Here is a 15065-nt window from a genome sequence, read left to right as displayed (position 1 = left end):
TCTATTTTAAAGTGGCATCTTATTTTATATATTATTCGGTTAAAATCATATCCTTTTCCTACCAAACAATTATAATAGAAGGTACTAGCTTGGCCCTTAAGCATAACTAAATAAGTAATATGGTATTAATTGGGTTCTAGTCCAACCTTCTAGTAATAGTCGTAGAAGATACGTAACTTTAAATTAAGGATATTATATAGTTCTCCGCTAAACTTCTTCTCCTATTCCAAATAGAGCTTTATAAGCTCTATAAGCATTTTTAAGGTGCCTCTAATTAGTATTTGGCTATATTATATTGCAGGTTATAATAGTAACGTAAATCTAGTCGGCGGAGTTTAAAGGTTATTAAACCGCGAAGTAAGGGGATCTTGCGCTTATTAGGGGTTATTAATTAAGGCTGTGGGTTAAGCTAGTTAATATAAGGGAGTTAAAGACAGAGGTGGAGGCAATAGATATAGAACGTTAGAACTTATACCTAGAGTAATAGAGTTAGAACGCGTCTCTAGTAGTATATTACTTAGGTTCCATCGTAATTTAAGCTTCTTTATAGTGCGTAGTTAGTACTTAATCTCTTATAGAGTCCATTTATGCTCTTTCTTTACATTAATAACGTGTTCCTAAATATTATCCCTAATACTACCCCTATCTATAGGGACAAATACTTTATACTCCTAAAGGAAGTTACGGAAGTCCCATATAATATCTTTATTTATAGGAACCTATATTTCCTTTATCTATCTAATAAAGTCCTCCTTTATATAATACTATAGCGCGGTATTATTATATTTACTATCTTTATAGTGTTCTATACGGTATACTAAAAATCTATTTAGGTCCTATTACTTAGCGGTTATAAAGTTAGTTATAGCTCTATCCTATATCTCCAGGTTAATATCTTTCTCATACTTCTTCGGATAGGTTAATACTATAGTAGGTAGAATTAACGAGGTATTATATATTAAAGGTAGGTAGGATTTTCGGTTTTATAGGATCTCGTAGGTTTACTATCTAAAGGTAGGCAATTTAAGATGTTATTTAACGCGTTTTAGACGTTGACTTAGGACCTTAGGTTTAGTAACACTTCTAACCTAAAGTACTTAACTAAATCTTCGTAAACGTAATTGTTCTACGTAATAGACGCAACTTAGTATCTCCTAGTACTTAGTAACACTTCTATTACTAGTTTTCCGCAAGTCTAAGGTAGTATAGTATCGCCGGGATCCATTCCATATAAGCGTATATAGCACCCCTATACAAGACTGTCTCTTCTATTTAAAAACCTAGCTGCTCTATAGTTAACTGTATATTTAACTACTAATTAGTATTAGTTATATAGGGTAACTTACTAATAACGACTACTCGAGTAGGGTTACAGTAATGTTAGTTAATAAAGCTTATTATTAAGAATTAGGGGGTGGGTAAGGAACCTAAGGTTCCTCACCACGCTAGTGCCGCGGCGACACGTGACGACACGTGACAACCGCTTGCCTCATTCCCGACAGCTATTCTTATATTGCTTATAGTTTAATTTAAAGGGTTTCTAGCCTTATATTATTTAGCGCATGCCTTAGTTTAATAGAGGCCTTAGTTAATAGCTAAGCACTAGTTTATAAGTTCCTTTAGCGTCTATATAGTAGTAAAAACTAGTAATACGGCTTACTATAGGTTTAGGGTAAGCTTATTAAATAGGTTTAGTATTAAATCTTTTTAGGAAATTTAAGCCTAGCTAGCTAGGTATAGAAAGCGGGTCTAAAAATCTAAAAAGATCTCTATTGTTTTTATATTTAGGCTTTTATAATTAAGTTAGGCGTTTTAAACTTTAAAGGGGTCCTTATAAATAGAAGATAGGTAAATAATTATCTCTTCTCTAAAGAGGAAGGGATTTACTAAGTCCTATGCGTATTATAGACGTAGGTACGTCTAAAGATATAAGCTATTTTAGCCTAAGTAGTAGGGAAGTAGTCTGTATTAACTTTAAGCTTATCCTATAGTTAAAGCTTCTAATTATTAAATATAGGGTTAGTTCTATCTATAAGTAATAAGAGGTTTATAACCTTTATAGACTATAATAATACTAATACTATATATTAGGCTAGGGTTTTAAGGACTATAGTAAGTCTCTAGGTATCTAATAACTCTTTACTAGGTATAGGGGGTTCTTTAGCTTTAAGTAGCTTTTAAAGTTATTTAATTTTAGTATTAGCTACTATAAGCTCCTCTTAGGAGTTTAAGTTAGTTACTATTTTACTATTAGAGGTATTTAAGGGTCCTATAGCTACTTTACCGGCTACTATATTTCTTAGTATAGTAGTATAGTTATTAGGGTAACTTCTAGTAGGATTCTATAGGGGTTTTAGTCTATATTTATTTTATAGGTCTTATTATTCTTTTCTATTTTTTAAGTTCTGGTAGTAGTTTTTAGGTCTACTTCTATATTTTATTTTTATTTATAGTCCTATAAATATATTTAAGTTCCTTTTTTTTAAAAAAAAAAAAGGGNGGTTTAAGCTTTAGATAATATTAGCGACTTAGTTAATTAAGGCATAAGTATAGCAAGAGGGACGCGCAAGCCTATACGATTAGTAGTCTATAAACGAGGATCCAAAGCTAGAGAAAGGAGAGGAGATGGAGGGTGGCGCCGCTTGGCGTTATATATAATCCTCTGGTTACGTGACAGCAATTATCTAAAACTGTGTGAAACTGTCTGCGACTGTCCGCCATAATCCACCGATATCCACCAATATCCATCAGCCACAATCCACCAGTTTCCACCAGCGCCGTAACACCTAATCGCTTACCTAATTGCCTACCCCAATTGATGCCTACTCTCTACTATTTTATATATAACCCCTTAAAGAGGCGTATAACCCTTTCTTTATAAGTATATAACCCCTTAAGGAGGCGATAAGCCTTCCTTAGTAAGGGAAACGCGTTATCCCTTAGCACAGTAATTTGCGTCCTACCGGTATCGATAAGAACTAGCCAATTAGAGGAACTGAATTTAGTGCCTGTACTTAGGAATTCGAAGCTTTACGCACGGACTAATTGCTCGTAGGACGCTACCGTGCTGAGGGATAATCGCGAACATTATTTAGTAATATAAAATTAAAAAGAGCCTTATTATAACTCTACCAGGTAGGCACCTAATCGTTGATCAATGCTTTGGCCTCATTTTCTTCCTACGATCACAAGGTGAGGTTGTTCGGATATTTCCATTTGATATCGGCGATCAATATACATACGGTTAGTGGAAGGCTTGATCGACACGCACTTACAACGAGATGCGCCGGGGAGGTGTAGTTGTCCTGCGCCGTTTTATGTGAGTTTTATCCAAGGCTGCTGCCTGGACTCGGAGAGAAAGAAAGAAGGGGATCAAGTAGGCTCCGAGCATCCAGTTTTAGGTGGGAACGAAGGGCTAGGAGGGACCGAATTTTGAATATTTCGAGCGCCTAAAATTAGGTACTCCATTTTCAGGGTCTACTCGATCTCCTAAATGCCTAGCAGTACCTATCAACCTTCGCTCAGGCTCGAGTTAATCTAGTTATAGGCCAGCGAGTTTAGTAGCACGGCGATGCGGATATCAAATTCTACAGTTCCTGGGTAATAGCTTGACTGCAAGAGTATTCAAATAATATAGCTTATGCCACATTAACAATAAATCTAGGAATTGTATCCACCCTTGACATAACATTAAAGATCTTTGTTAAGTCATCGCTAGGGTACATTGAAACATCACAAACTTCATTTCCTATCATTGCAGCCTTCAGAGAACAGTGAAGACTAGTTCTTTCATCCTTAGACGCCATAGGCCAGATATACCGAATTGCAAGATTCTGGATTGATGTCTTGGTAGGTCTCCCTAGCTGTAGGACGTTATAGACACCTCTATAATTCCATTCAATCTTTAACATCATATCAACAGGCTTTTCTAGGTGAGTCTGAATATCAATTCCCACTTCAGCTAGGCCGTCAGCAACGGGTGCACGATTAACAGAAGCCGGCCGGCCAGTAGATTGGTAGCCAACAAGAGTATCTACCGTAGGAGTCTCTGCAGTGGGTTCTTCATTATTTGTCACGTCGGTGTCTACCGGTTTTGCAGCTTCAAGGGACAGCTCTGGTTCAGCTGGTGCAGATTTTTCCTCAGTTTCTGGCTCAGGATCCTCAGCCGTCTCTTCCTCTGGAGTCTTTTTAGCAGGAGCCTCTCCATCAGCTTCTCCCTCAGGGGTTTCCTCTGGAGCAGCTTCATTTGCTAGGGGTTCCTCGGTAGGTGCTTCATCAGCTGCTAGCTCTTCTAGCTGAGCTTCTTCCTTTGGGGTTTCCTCAACGGCAGGTTCAGCATATGGCTCGGCTTCCTCGGGCTCAGGGGTAGTTTCTTCTTGATCTGCGGCAGCTTCGGCCTCAGCCTCGGGTTCGGCTTCAAGTTCGGCCTCAGGTTCAGCCTCAGGTTCAGCCTCAGTAGGTGTATCCTTTTCTTCCACAGGCCCGGCTGCCTCCTCCGGTGCAGCTTCCTCTGTTGCGGCTCCCTCTAGTGCGGGCTCCTCTAGTGCAGCTTCTTCGTTAGTGCCTTCGGCGGTGGGAGCTTCGTCGGATGGAGTCTCTTCAGGAGCGGGTGCGGGTTCCTCTTCCTGCTCAGGCTCAGGTTCAGCTGCTGCGGGCTCTTCTGGAGCAGTCTCTTCTGTAATAGGCGTGGATTCCTCCGCCGGAGCTGGAGTCTCTTCTTCAGCCGCCTCCTCGGGTGTGTCATCCGGACTAGGCATCTCCTCTGCTGCAAGCGTTTCCTCCTCAGCGGGAATGTCCTTCCCAGCAGGCTCCTCCCACGAAGCAGTTATCTCCTCAGCGGGTATATCCTCCTCAGCAGCCGTCTCCTCAGCCGCTATGGCCTCCTCAGCGTGAATGTCGTCCTCAGCCGGTATCTCGTCCTTAGCCGGCTCCTCAGTAGGCATATCCGCAGCAGCGAGCGTCTCCCACAAGTCATGNGTCTCATCCTCAGTAGGCTTATCCGTAGAAGTAGGTATCACGTCTTTAGCAGGCTCCTCTCGAGATGGCGTTTCCTCTAGAGTAGACGTGTCCTCCCCATTAGCTGTTTCCATAGTAAGCGTATCGATGACAGGATTTATTTCGGCAGTGGATGAGTCTTCGGTAGGAGTATAGGCTGCGTCGGTTGCGGTCTCTGATGGGAAACGTCCGCTGTATAATCGGTCAGAGCGCAGAGGAACCTCACAGCCGCTGTTTAGAAGACGCTCTGCAACGTGTCCTTCTGATATATGTAGAAGCGATGCCAGTGCAGTCAGCTGGTCCTGGTTGGGAACGCCGTATAGTAAAGTTCGCCAACTTCCATTGACAGCATCGATCTGTATAACTACAGCTTGGATATTACCAGACTCAGACGGTTCGGTAACCGTGAGGATCTCTACATCTCCTCCGTAAAGGAACCTGCAGTTTGCTACTATCGTTATAAGCAGATAGAAACGATAAGAGATAGCCTAGATTCACCTAGGATTTGCGATCGGTAGTACAGATGAGACCACATATTCTCTCTTGTATTAACGGCAAGAGAAATGTACTTAAAAGGTTTTGGTGATAGCCCGAGTATTTTAAGATAGCACAGTAGGCGAAGTTAGTCGTGTCATTGCCAAGACCAAATCAGGACTTTACTACCCCCCAGAACACCACAACGAGTAAGCGAAACCCTAAGAAAAGTAGCTAAAACTCTTGAAGCAGGCTGGGTTTGTTAATTGCGCGACTTTTCTTGATGAAATTGGCCGTGGTTTGACGGTTCTGGCGTTGCTGCCTTGTTGCCTTAATGACACGACTGACTTCGCCTACTGTGATAGTATTGTAGATGTATAATACGGAGGACGGAGCAAAAAGATATTTCTACTTCCTATTTGGGAAAAGCGTAGTTTAGGTGGGATCTTGGCACCAAAACCACGCTTTTCCCAAATAGGAAGAAGAAATCTCTTTTTGCTCCGTCCGTTCTCACGTCCCTGCGCGTTCTGACGTTCTTGACCCGTGCTCACGTTCGTCCCGTGACACCTACGCACGTTCCCCTACAACCCCTATTTATACCTCGTACCTGGCACACGAAGAGTCTTCTTCATCCAAATGTCTTTGTATCAACCACGCATAGTTACGCGTATGTAGCCTTCCCAATTACTACCCGTTTAGTACATTGTATTCTGGTTCGTGCCTACTTCCGTGACAGTGAGAATTCGTGTGTGCACAAACTAATGTCTTGACACTGTAATAAGAGGAAGTTTAGAGATATTCTATAGTACTATACTAAGCATTACTAGCTCCTTGCAATCGGCTTAGTAGAGGAGGATGTGGTTCTTTTCACGTGATTTCCCAATTATATACAGTGTGTTCTTGGCACATAAAATTTGACAGTAGCCGAGCTCCTAGACAGATGAATTAACAAAACGCTTGTTACCACATAACCGAATTCTACTGCGGAGCGCCTGATTTGTGAGATAATAGTAAGGCAGGGTAACGATCTCCGCTTGAGCCCACCTCGAGAGTGCGGGGCCCCACCGCCCCACCCGACCGTTGGGTGGTTCGAACTCCCAAAGTGGCTTCAGGAGATACACAATAGCCGGTCAAGATGCGGAGTTTGAGAAGAGGAGCGTAGAGGTCCGATGATGGCGGCTAAGAGGATGTGGGGAAGAGGCTCTTTTTGTTTTGAAATATCACTTCCAGGTGGTCCAAAAACATGTAACCTCACCACCCACTCACAACATGTTTGGCGAATAATGCTGCCGATAAGACACGTTATATCTATCCTAAATAACTCAAATGCTGCAGTTTCCAACCGTCCCGATGGGGACCATTTGAACAGGTAACTCGTTCCCCCTGAATCAAGATTTTCTCTTTGTTAGTGTCAAGATCTGATATCATGCTATCAAGGCTTATCTTTGCATGCTTTTGCAAGGCCTTCAAGAATCAGCCAGTCTGGTAAGAAAACCATGACCAGCACGGGAATAGTAAACATTTGAGAAAGATGCATGAGACGACTATGACATGGATACATCCAGTCATACCAACCCAGACAAGCGTACATATCAGGAAACCATGCCATACATAAAGAGGACAATATCCCACAACGAATCCGATAATCCAACCCAAGAGATATCAAAAGAATACACATCCATTAAACATCCCACGTTACTCCAGGACCTATATGGTATCTCAGATCCGGCTGTCCGGTGTCCAAATATACTATCGCTCCTAGCCGCCACGGGTTTGGCTATTCCAATATCCCTCTCCTGGTCCTTCGCCAAGCCAACGGGCAAGCGAGTACGTATCGGGGGCTCTATGGGTTTCCGATCGTTGCTGCCCGCCTGTGGTCGATGCGGTCACATTTTTACAGCTAGGGCTATGTCCGTTTGGAACCTTTGCATCCTAGATGATGAGACAAAACATTAGCGCTATAGCCTGGGGGGATCGAATAAAATTACCTTGTCTTCAGGGTCTCCAACTTGAACGCACTCGTCATGGGAGCACTTGTCTTGCGTACAGGATGTAGCTTCAGCACTATTGCCGGGCTGTTCCGTACCACTCGAAGGTTTTGCTTGCGTATCGTCCATGATGATACTAAGCAACGCTATTAACCGTTAGCATTAAGGGATGAAGAACTTCTGGCCTGAGAGAATGCCTACAGTATTTTCCGTGTTGAAAAACAAGACTAGATCACTCTGAACACGAGAAGGAGAGGAGCATCGTCGCAGCGAAAAAGCACGTAGTCTCAAGCGGCGCCATAGTTACTTAAGTAAGAGCAGAGAGTCGCCCGACTTAGAGTATGGAGATGCCCAAACCAACGCGGAGTTTGCACGTGTGGGCTGACTCTGCGTCAAATCTGAAGGCAGGCTTTCATAGAGAATTCACCGCAAATCAGCGGTTTAGGTCATTCTCAAAACACCTTTTATGAGCAGTGAAAAAGATGTCGCACACTTAGTGTGCTGATTGGATAGTCGACCACAGTTCGACTGCATAGCTTACCCACTTTAAATCCCGCTATTGGGCTAAGAATGCCAAGTAATCCTATCCCACCTCTGAGATGCATGAGGAGCAGGACGAGGAGCCGGAAAAGGGGGCAAAACGTGTTATATGCACCGTTCGCGAGTAAGTAGCAACAGTACATCCTCGGTGTAGAGTTCCTGTTACAATTCTTCCCCCACTCCTCACTCCTTCTGATCCTGCGAATCTTGAGCGAATTTCTCACAGGACATTTTCCAGATCGAGTTTTCCAGAGCACAATAACGCTAAAGATTCCCCAATGCGTTGTAAACTTGTATTTCAACAGAGCTGTTTGAAGTTAGATCGGATTGTTTCTGGTTTGAAACCACACTGAAGAAAATAGTGTTCCGTGGTATATACCGCACGACCTTGAACAAAGGTGCACCCCACGCGATTGCTCCGTATGTCAGCGCGGGACGCGGGGTAAAGACCGTGCTCAAAAAGAGGTGAACCGTGCGTGTGGGGGCGCAGCATGCCTAGGCGAAGGCAGAAACAAGGCAAAAGCAGAGACCTCGCAAGACAGTAAGCCTACGCACGGGCCATCCTTTGTTGCCCACAATCAATATTCTCCATTCTGGGGATGCTGGGGTTGCATTCGCCGCAACATTGGGCAAATTGCAGCTCAGTCTAACGGCTGAGAACTTGAGTTAATGCACGCGCGGCAGTCGATTCGATGTGCGATTGGGTTCTACTGGGTCCAATAAGGCCACAATTGGGCATAGATTTTAAGGTTGTCATGCAGGCCAGATTGCTTGGGCTCAACACAGTCCCATTGCCAAGTTAAGATTGATGCCTCAACGTCCAATAGAGAGAGCAACCACTCTGTGGAACGCCGCGCACAAGATCGGCACGTTCTAGCCCAGGCTTTCTGGGGACTTGACGTGACGGAATCGTCGCCGTCGCTGCCGGACAAGCTTCTTTTTTCACTAGAGCCGCTTCCATTTTTCATGGCGTCTGTGATCAATATGTCGCACGGCCGAAACGCGACCTCCCTTGCTGAGCCGGTATGGCGGGCGGGATCAGGGCGACGCACGTGCGGCTACCGGAATTCTCACCCGTAAGCTCATAGTATGACGTCATTCAGACGTTTATCCCAAGCCTACACAACGTAGTGAGGACTATACTGAAATGAATGGCCCATCACGTGCACGCATTTATCGACGGCACCCGGGTATTTCGGCGATCTCGATCGTTACTTCTAACTAAGAATGATTCAGCGAAGCATATTTTGCGTATCATAGGCTAGGGGGTATGTACAGAGGACGCCCTGCCTGCACAAGTCGCTTCAAACCCCAACTGCTTCTTTCTCTACCCTGCCGCTCCTCGGGTTTTATAAACCACTCACAAGCACTGGGAGTAGTAGTCGTTGACTTTCGTGCAGAAACGCACTGCAATGACTGCGTCACCTCCAGAATCGAAGGGGGGGGAAGAAAAGGATTACTCACCCCCGTATACCCAATCCCGCCACACCGCCTATACTGCGCGACCGTGCCTGTAGCCATCGTGCCGGACGAGCCAGTCGTGGTCCGGGCAGCAGTGGTCGTCTGCAGCATCGTGGTAATCGCCCGTAGCGGTCGTGCCAGCCGCAGCCGTGCCAGCACCAGTGGTGTCGGAGCCGCTAGACGCACCGCTGGGCTCGGTGGCGAAGGTTGTGAGCGAGCCGGTCTCGAGGTACACGCCGCTGAAGTACTAGTCCTCAGCTGTGCCGCCGTAGCCCTTGCGGGAGAGGCGGAGCACGCCCAGATGCCAGTCTGCGCCGGTCTGTGGGAACTTGTTAGTCCACGTTTAGAAGAATAAAAGGCTATGGATGGAAATTCCGGCGGAGAACGGACCAGCGGTCTTGGTAAGCGGGCCGTAGCCGGTGGAGTGCCAAAAAGTTACCGTGCCGCCGGAGAAGTCCTATAAAGACATTGAATTGGCGTTTATCAAGTAAAGGGATTCGAGAGTGGCGTACTATTTCATAGGCCGCATTGTGTCACACATCAGCCTCAAATGTCGTCGTCCACTTGCTCGTGTTGCCGACCATCCACTGAAGGTTCGTGTCTAAAGTTCCCGACTCGCCGTCTTAAAGGGCTGATAAGCATGATAATGTTTCCGAATAGAAATTGCGGCTGCTACTTACTAATCTAACCGTACTTCAGCTCGGTGAAGTGGCTCACTATTTCCCTAAATCAGCTAATTTGTCGCTCCCCAGTATGATCGTCTCTGCGCTTACAAGAAGCAGATCTGATGCTCATTCGTTGCACTTGGCACATTCGTGCTGGACCGCTTGATCGAGAAGTGGTAGTACACATGGCCTTCGTTGATGGCAGCCGTCATCTGAGGGATCAGCTCCATCCTCCACATGTCACTGTCCCATTTCGAGGTGCTGTCAATGGCGACCTTGACACCTTGCTTGGAGGCAGTATCTGCAGGGTTCTTGTAGCTTGTGACGAGGTTGACATATTCTGTACCGGACCGCTGCCGTGGATGTAGTACTAGTAGGACGGACTTGGTTGGACCATGACCCTGAAGATAGCGGAATAAGTTTCACTGATCAAATGAAGAAGAGCTGGAGAGTTCCATACAGTCGTTCAAATTGGTGCTAGTGGTGAATTCATTGAAGCGGCCATCGCAGAGGACGATTCCTGAAGCGTTGCATTAGTAAAATGCGAAACCAGTTTCCCTATCCAGTTCCCATACCAGCACATGCTGTGTTAACAGGAGCACCAAAAGCGCAGCGTAACTAATCATGGCAGAGACAAAGCAACCACAAAATCTCGATAGCGGTAGAGGGAGAACGAAAACAGCAAAGCAGGGGGCGAGGAAACCCAGAGTCTGGCATTGTTATTTACGGAACCAAATACCATCACCTGGAGTATTGCATTCCCGCATCAAGTCCAAGACAGATGAGAGGATCCGCCTCGACCCACTACTTTCGCGGCAATGTCCAAGAAACAAAACACGTAGAAATATTTAATCCGGTGCGCTTATTTGCTGGAAACAGTGGCTACATGATCCGTACTCTATAATAGTTCAATTTGTAGGCCGGCATTTCAGGCACAGGCATCCTAGTTACGTGCGACTGGTCCGGGGGTGCAGCTTCCGCGTCGCATATATTAGCCCTCACCTCATCATCGACGAGCATGCTGATACAATGAGGCCATACTCTAGATTCACAACATCTTGAAGTTAGAGAGCGTGAGACCGCCCTAGAATGGTGGCTGCGATGAGGAAGGAGTTTGGGGACGTCAAAACATGCATAAAATTCGCGGCTCTCCAACCCCGCATTTCCCCTTTCTGGGAACGCGGAGACCACACCTCCTGGCGATCATCGCCTCCGTAAGCCAATAGATGCTCTTTTCCTGTTCTGTGTTTAGCATAGCTATAACGATTAGTTACCTTGAAGATTGTACGATTGTCATCAGGGGCAGGATCGCGAGGTATTGATCAACCAGTTGCATGAAAGTTAAGCATTGTGTAACAAATCGTTTCGCACAAAGAATGAATTACTCTCGATAATATCTACAGATCCATCTAAAAACAACTAACTCCAATCCCTTAACACAACCATCAGCGGTACAGTAAGCCTAACGACTTGGCAAACTAAGAAACCATCTGGCCTGGGAATTTCAATGTAAGTGTCAATTGGAAGCCCGGGCGCAGATTTCAGGAAAGAAGAACTCATGTGAAGATTGATCTATGAAGAAAATGAGGCTATATATACACGTGGATGACTGAGTCGGTGACCGAGTCAAGGGGTCGGTGACCGAGTCAAGGTGGCAAAGAAATCCGATTCAGGTCGACAGTAAGCCAAGAGAAATAAGACAGGACATTTCCGGTAGCCGGTACTAATACATGACAGCCAAGCCCATAGCTAAGCGTTTTTACTTTGGAAGGCCGGGTTTGCATTAACAAGGAGTTGCTCGAAGTAAGCCTTGCACCAGGTTCTCGCCTCGGGCACAGGTTGAAGAGCGTCGCTATCCCTTAACCCGCTGAAATTCGTCCATTCGTTATCGATAAGAATTAGCCAATTAGATCAATGTAATCGACTGTACGCGTTGTTTGGATTCGTGTGTTCTACACGGACCACATACTCCATAGACGCCAGCGGATTAAGGGATAGCCGCAGTGCGCGTCGTATCGGGCTGAGCTAGAGTTAGATGTGCCACCGCACTCTCCGCCCGGCTTAACCCAGACCCAGGCATCGAGAAGTGAGTCATCAGTGGAGGACGCAGGGCGGATACCGAAACCGGTGCCAATAACATTGCACCAGTCACCCCATTGGTTTTGCTTGGTAGGTTAAACACCGTTGCGGGCAACAAAATTTCGTTAGCACTTTTTTCTTCACGATGGTATGATCCATTGGAGACATACAGGTGTCCATGATGAAGCGGGCTAGGAAGCCATTGGTTGTGAGCAGAGGTGCCAAAGTATTGATGTATCTCTTCTCGTCGCAGTTCGAATGGCCCGATGCGTATGATGGACATGTAGAAATTGACCAGGCGTCGTAGTTGGCAACATTTGTAGCCAACCCACGAACAGCAGCCGGCTTGCCTGCCTTGGCGTAGAGAGTACCGAAGAGCTGGGCTGCCTGTGTAATGTTGCCAGTCCAGCCAAGCCAACCTGCGTGACCAGCATCGAGATACATGGCGACGTTTGGCAAGTTAAGCTTCTCTATTGCATAGGTCACGAGAGTTTTGTAAGCGCTCTCTGTATTTGCGCATTTTGGCAACGTTGAGATTCGTCACCAAGTTGGCCAAACTACCAGGCTCTTGGAATAAATCAGTATTGCTTTTTATGAATATGCGTCTCAGTGACTTCACCAATGGCTAACTTGAATTGCACGCTGGGATATGCGTTGATTTGAGCAACAATGGAGTTGATGTACTCTTAGTAGAGAGTAGAAATGTTGTTGGCAATTGAGAGTTCGCCATTGGAAGCAAGCGCAGTGCAGTCTCGATCTAGCAAATCATAAACCACCAATGAGAGCACCAAGTTGGCACCAGCAGCATTCTGCCTCTGAACATCCGCTGCATAGGTTTCAATAGACGGAACCTTTGCCCGAGCATCGCTTAGATTGATATCAGCATTTGATGTCGCCCGAAGACAACAATGACACTTACAGTCACACGAAAGTACCAATCTTGACCACTTCAGTTGCCTTGGTCGCCCAAGCAGCGCTTCCCGCTGCCGACATGGATGGTACTGCAAGGCTCGAGATCTCAGAAGCATAGTATGAGTTGGCGTAGAAGCTTTTGCCTGCCATAGGATTTGCCGGAAGCCACTGACAGGGCAGTCGTCGTGGCTGATCCGCCTGATCCGCCCGTCGTCGTAGTGGTAAGAGTCGTTCCTCCAGCAGCTACTATTGTGGTAGCGCCACTAGAGCCAGGAAGACATTGTGAATAATCCGCATAGCGGTCAGTGAACTTGAATATCTTCGCCGAATTCGGACAAAATGAACCAGCACTTGCACACACAGTCGTTAACTTTAGAGCAATAGCTTCCAGATGCGCACGCCGTTGAGCCAGAGTAGCCATTTCCACCACCTACATCAAAGTGAGCAAGAATCCAGGAGCGGTTGCTGGTTGTCGGGAAGCTTACATTGTCCATAGACGGCAACTTGAGCTCGAACAGCGGCCGCCAATGCGGCCGCCGGAGGGACGCCTGTGCTCTTCATGATTACCGATAGAGAAAAGCTAAGAATAATTGAAAAGAATAAAACCTAGTTTTTAGTGTTTTACCGTGAAACTTCAATGCAAGGCCAGTGGGGATAAAATGGGATACAGCAGGAGGCACATTATATAGGTCTAGAGATATGCCAATGGTATTCCCCTCCCATAGCTAACTCCGGCGGACGAAGGCCATCTTCCAGAGCAGGAATAAGAAATGTGATAGTGGGGAAACAATCAAGTGATTGAATTGACCTAGAGGTCTGTTAAGGGGGAAATGTCGGCTCTCAGGGCCGTCCATAATCTCGCTCACGGAAGATTCCAAAGTGTTCCGCTGCAGGAGGAAACAATACCCCAACGAAGTTCTTGCCGATCACGCTGCCGGAGGCGCGGTTGAGCATGTGTAGAGGCTTGATCAAGCATTCCCGTTTCCCTAGCCATGATGTCGAATCCACGTCCACAGCGCGGAGCTTAAACCGGGTTCGCTCCACGCGTCGCCGCAAGCATGGACAAACACCCATGTGTAAATCCTACGCCACACGCGCCTAAGCAGTGGTGGCACCATAATAGTCATGGGCTCAGTAAAGTGTATGAGGGGCATCGGAATGAATTTGCGGGAGGCCGAAGCGCGATCAAATGAGGCGAGGGGATTGCGGGCGTGACTGAAGACAATTCTCGAGGTACCATATGACCATGGGGCGGGACTACCCCGCCATCGTCAGGGCTTAATTGCATAGACAGGCTTTCTGGAGAGCCGTTCCGCTAGCCCTGCGTTACTATCCAGATCTATGCTATACTTACCGTATTGGAGGAAAGAGGTCAGCGGCCACTGCTAGGCATGCAATCTGTGACGCCGACATGTTGAGCTAGCGTACGCTAACAAGAGCTGGGTAATGCTCGAAACAAGTTCTTTCTGGAGGCTCTTGAGATTCGGTGAATGTTCCTGTAGATTCGCGATTGAGAAACCTTGTCATGACATCTGCCGAATAATGACATGATAGTATGTGGTGACCCTGGCAATTAATCTAACAGGTATTGGCCAAGGAATCAATTGATGGAACTTCTAAACGAACCGAAGCCTGGGATGTCTTTAAAATGGTTGAAGGTGCGCATGGGGCGGTAAACTCAGTAAAAGGCAGCCTTTCGTCAGGCCTGATACTTAGCAATGATAATTGATGTCGATAAAAAGGCGGCCGCTAGGGTTGAGAGAAAATAGGTATCGGAGGTCCGGGTTAGGCTTGGCATAACCTCGGGTTACGCACGACCCCCCAAGGTCCGCGACATATCGTCCAAATATCACCCCCCCCTTTTGGTGGTGGCCCCTACTTTTTGGACGCGTTTTTGAGGCCTAGGTTAGTACTGGGTTAGTATGGAGGACCTCGTCGCGCGCCTTCGACC

At 46.2% G+C, this 15065-nt stretch overlaps 4 protein-coding genes across 4 annotated transcripts; 1 reads left to right on the top strand and 3 right to left on the bottom strand.

Annotated features, from left to right (window-relative positions):
- Positions 1 to 3595: 3595 nt before the first annotated feature.
- On the bottom strand, positions 3596 to 5821 carry K441DRAFT_700778 (uncharacterized protein). Its single transcript, XM_067653281.1, has 2 exons — positions 5494 to 5821; positions 3596 to 5443 (listed from the first exon to the last, which is right to left on the bottom strand). The coding sequence occupies exons 1-2, from the start codon at positions 5528 to 5530 to the stop codon at positions 3639 to 3641; spliced, it is 1842 nt and encodes a 613-aa protein (XP_067497580.1). The 5' UTR covers positions 5531 to 5821; the 3' UTR covers positions 3596 to 3638.
- An 823-nt stretch (positions 5822 to 6644) lies between these two features.
- K441DRAFT_669677 (uncharacterized protein) lies at positions 6645 to 7809 on the top strand. The gene is made up of 2 exons (XM_067650173.1): positions 6645 to 6838; positions 6907 to 7809. The coding sequence occupies exon 2, from the start codon at positions 7021 to 7023 to the stop codon at positions 7423 to 7425; it is 405 nt and encodes a 134-aa protein (XP_067497579.1). The 5' UTR covers positions 6645 to 6838; positions 6907 to 7020; the 3' UTR covers positions 7426 to 7809.
- A 1862-nt stretch (positions 7810 to 9671) lies between these two features.
- On the bottom strand, positions 9672 to 10749 carry K441DRAFT_709002 (glycoside hydrolase family 131 protein; the record flags this gene model as incomplete). The annotated part of the gene is made up of 8 exons (XM_067653821.1): positions 9672 to 9767; positions 9849 to 9915; positions 9998 to 10080; positions 10148 to 10182; positions 10232 to 10476; positions 10508 to 10524; positions 10584 to 10643; positions 10674 to 10749. 8 exons carry the CDS (start codon positions 10747 to 10749, stop codon positions 9706 to 9708), a joined length of 645 nt encoding a protein of 214 aa, XP_067497578.1. The 3' UTR covers positions 9672 to 9705.
- A 1123-nt stretch (positions 10750 to 11872) lies between these two features.
- On the bottom strand, positions 11873 to 13675 carry K441DRAFT_690777 (glycoside hydrolase family 6 protein; the record flags this gene model as incomplete). Its single annotated transcript, XM_067652417.1, has 9 exons — positions 11873 to 11981; positions 12086 to 12288; positions 12347 to 12708; positions 12764 to 12769; positions 12822 to 12885; positions 12976 to 13069; positions 13128 to 13282; positions 13426 to 13544; positions 13600 to 13675. The coding sequence occupies 9 exons, from the start codon at positions 13673 to 13675 to the stop codon at positions 11873 to 11875; spliced, it is 1188 nt and encodes a 395-aa protein (XP_067497577.1).
- Between the last annotated feature and the right edge of the window lie 1390 nt (positions 13676 to 15065).

The sequence above is a fragment of the Cenococcum geophilum genome (assembly GCF_001692895.1).
Source record: "Cenococcum geophilum 1.58 unplaced genomic scaffold K441scaffold_74, whole genome shotgun sequence".
NCBI lineage: Eukaryota > Fungi > Ascomycota > Dothideomycetes > Gloniales > Gloniaceae > Cenococcum > Cenococcum geophilum.
Note: the sequence above shows the minus strand (reverse complement) of the source record. Positions and strands in the feature narration are given on the sequence as shown.

Coding starts and splice junctions, on each gene's coding strand:
- K441DRAFT_669677 (XM_067650173.1), top strand. CDS start 7,021: ATGGATACATCCAGTCATACCAACCCAGACAAGCGTACATATCAGGAA.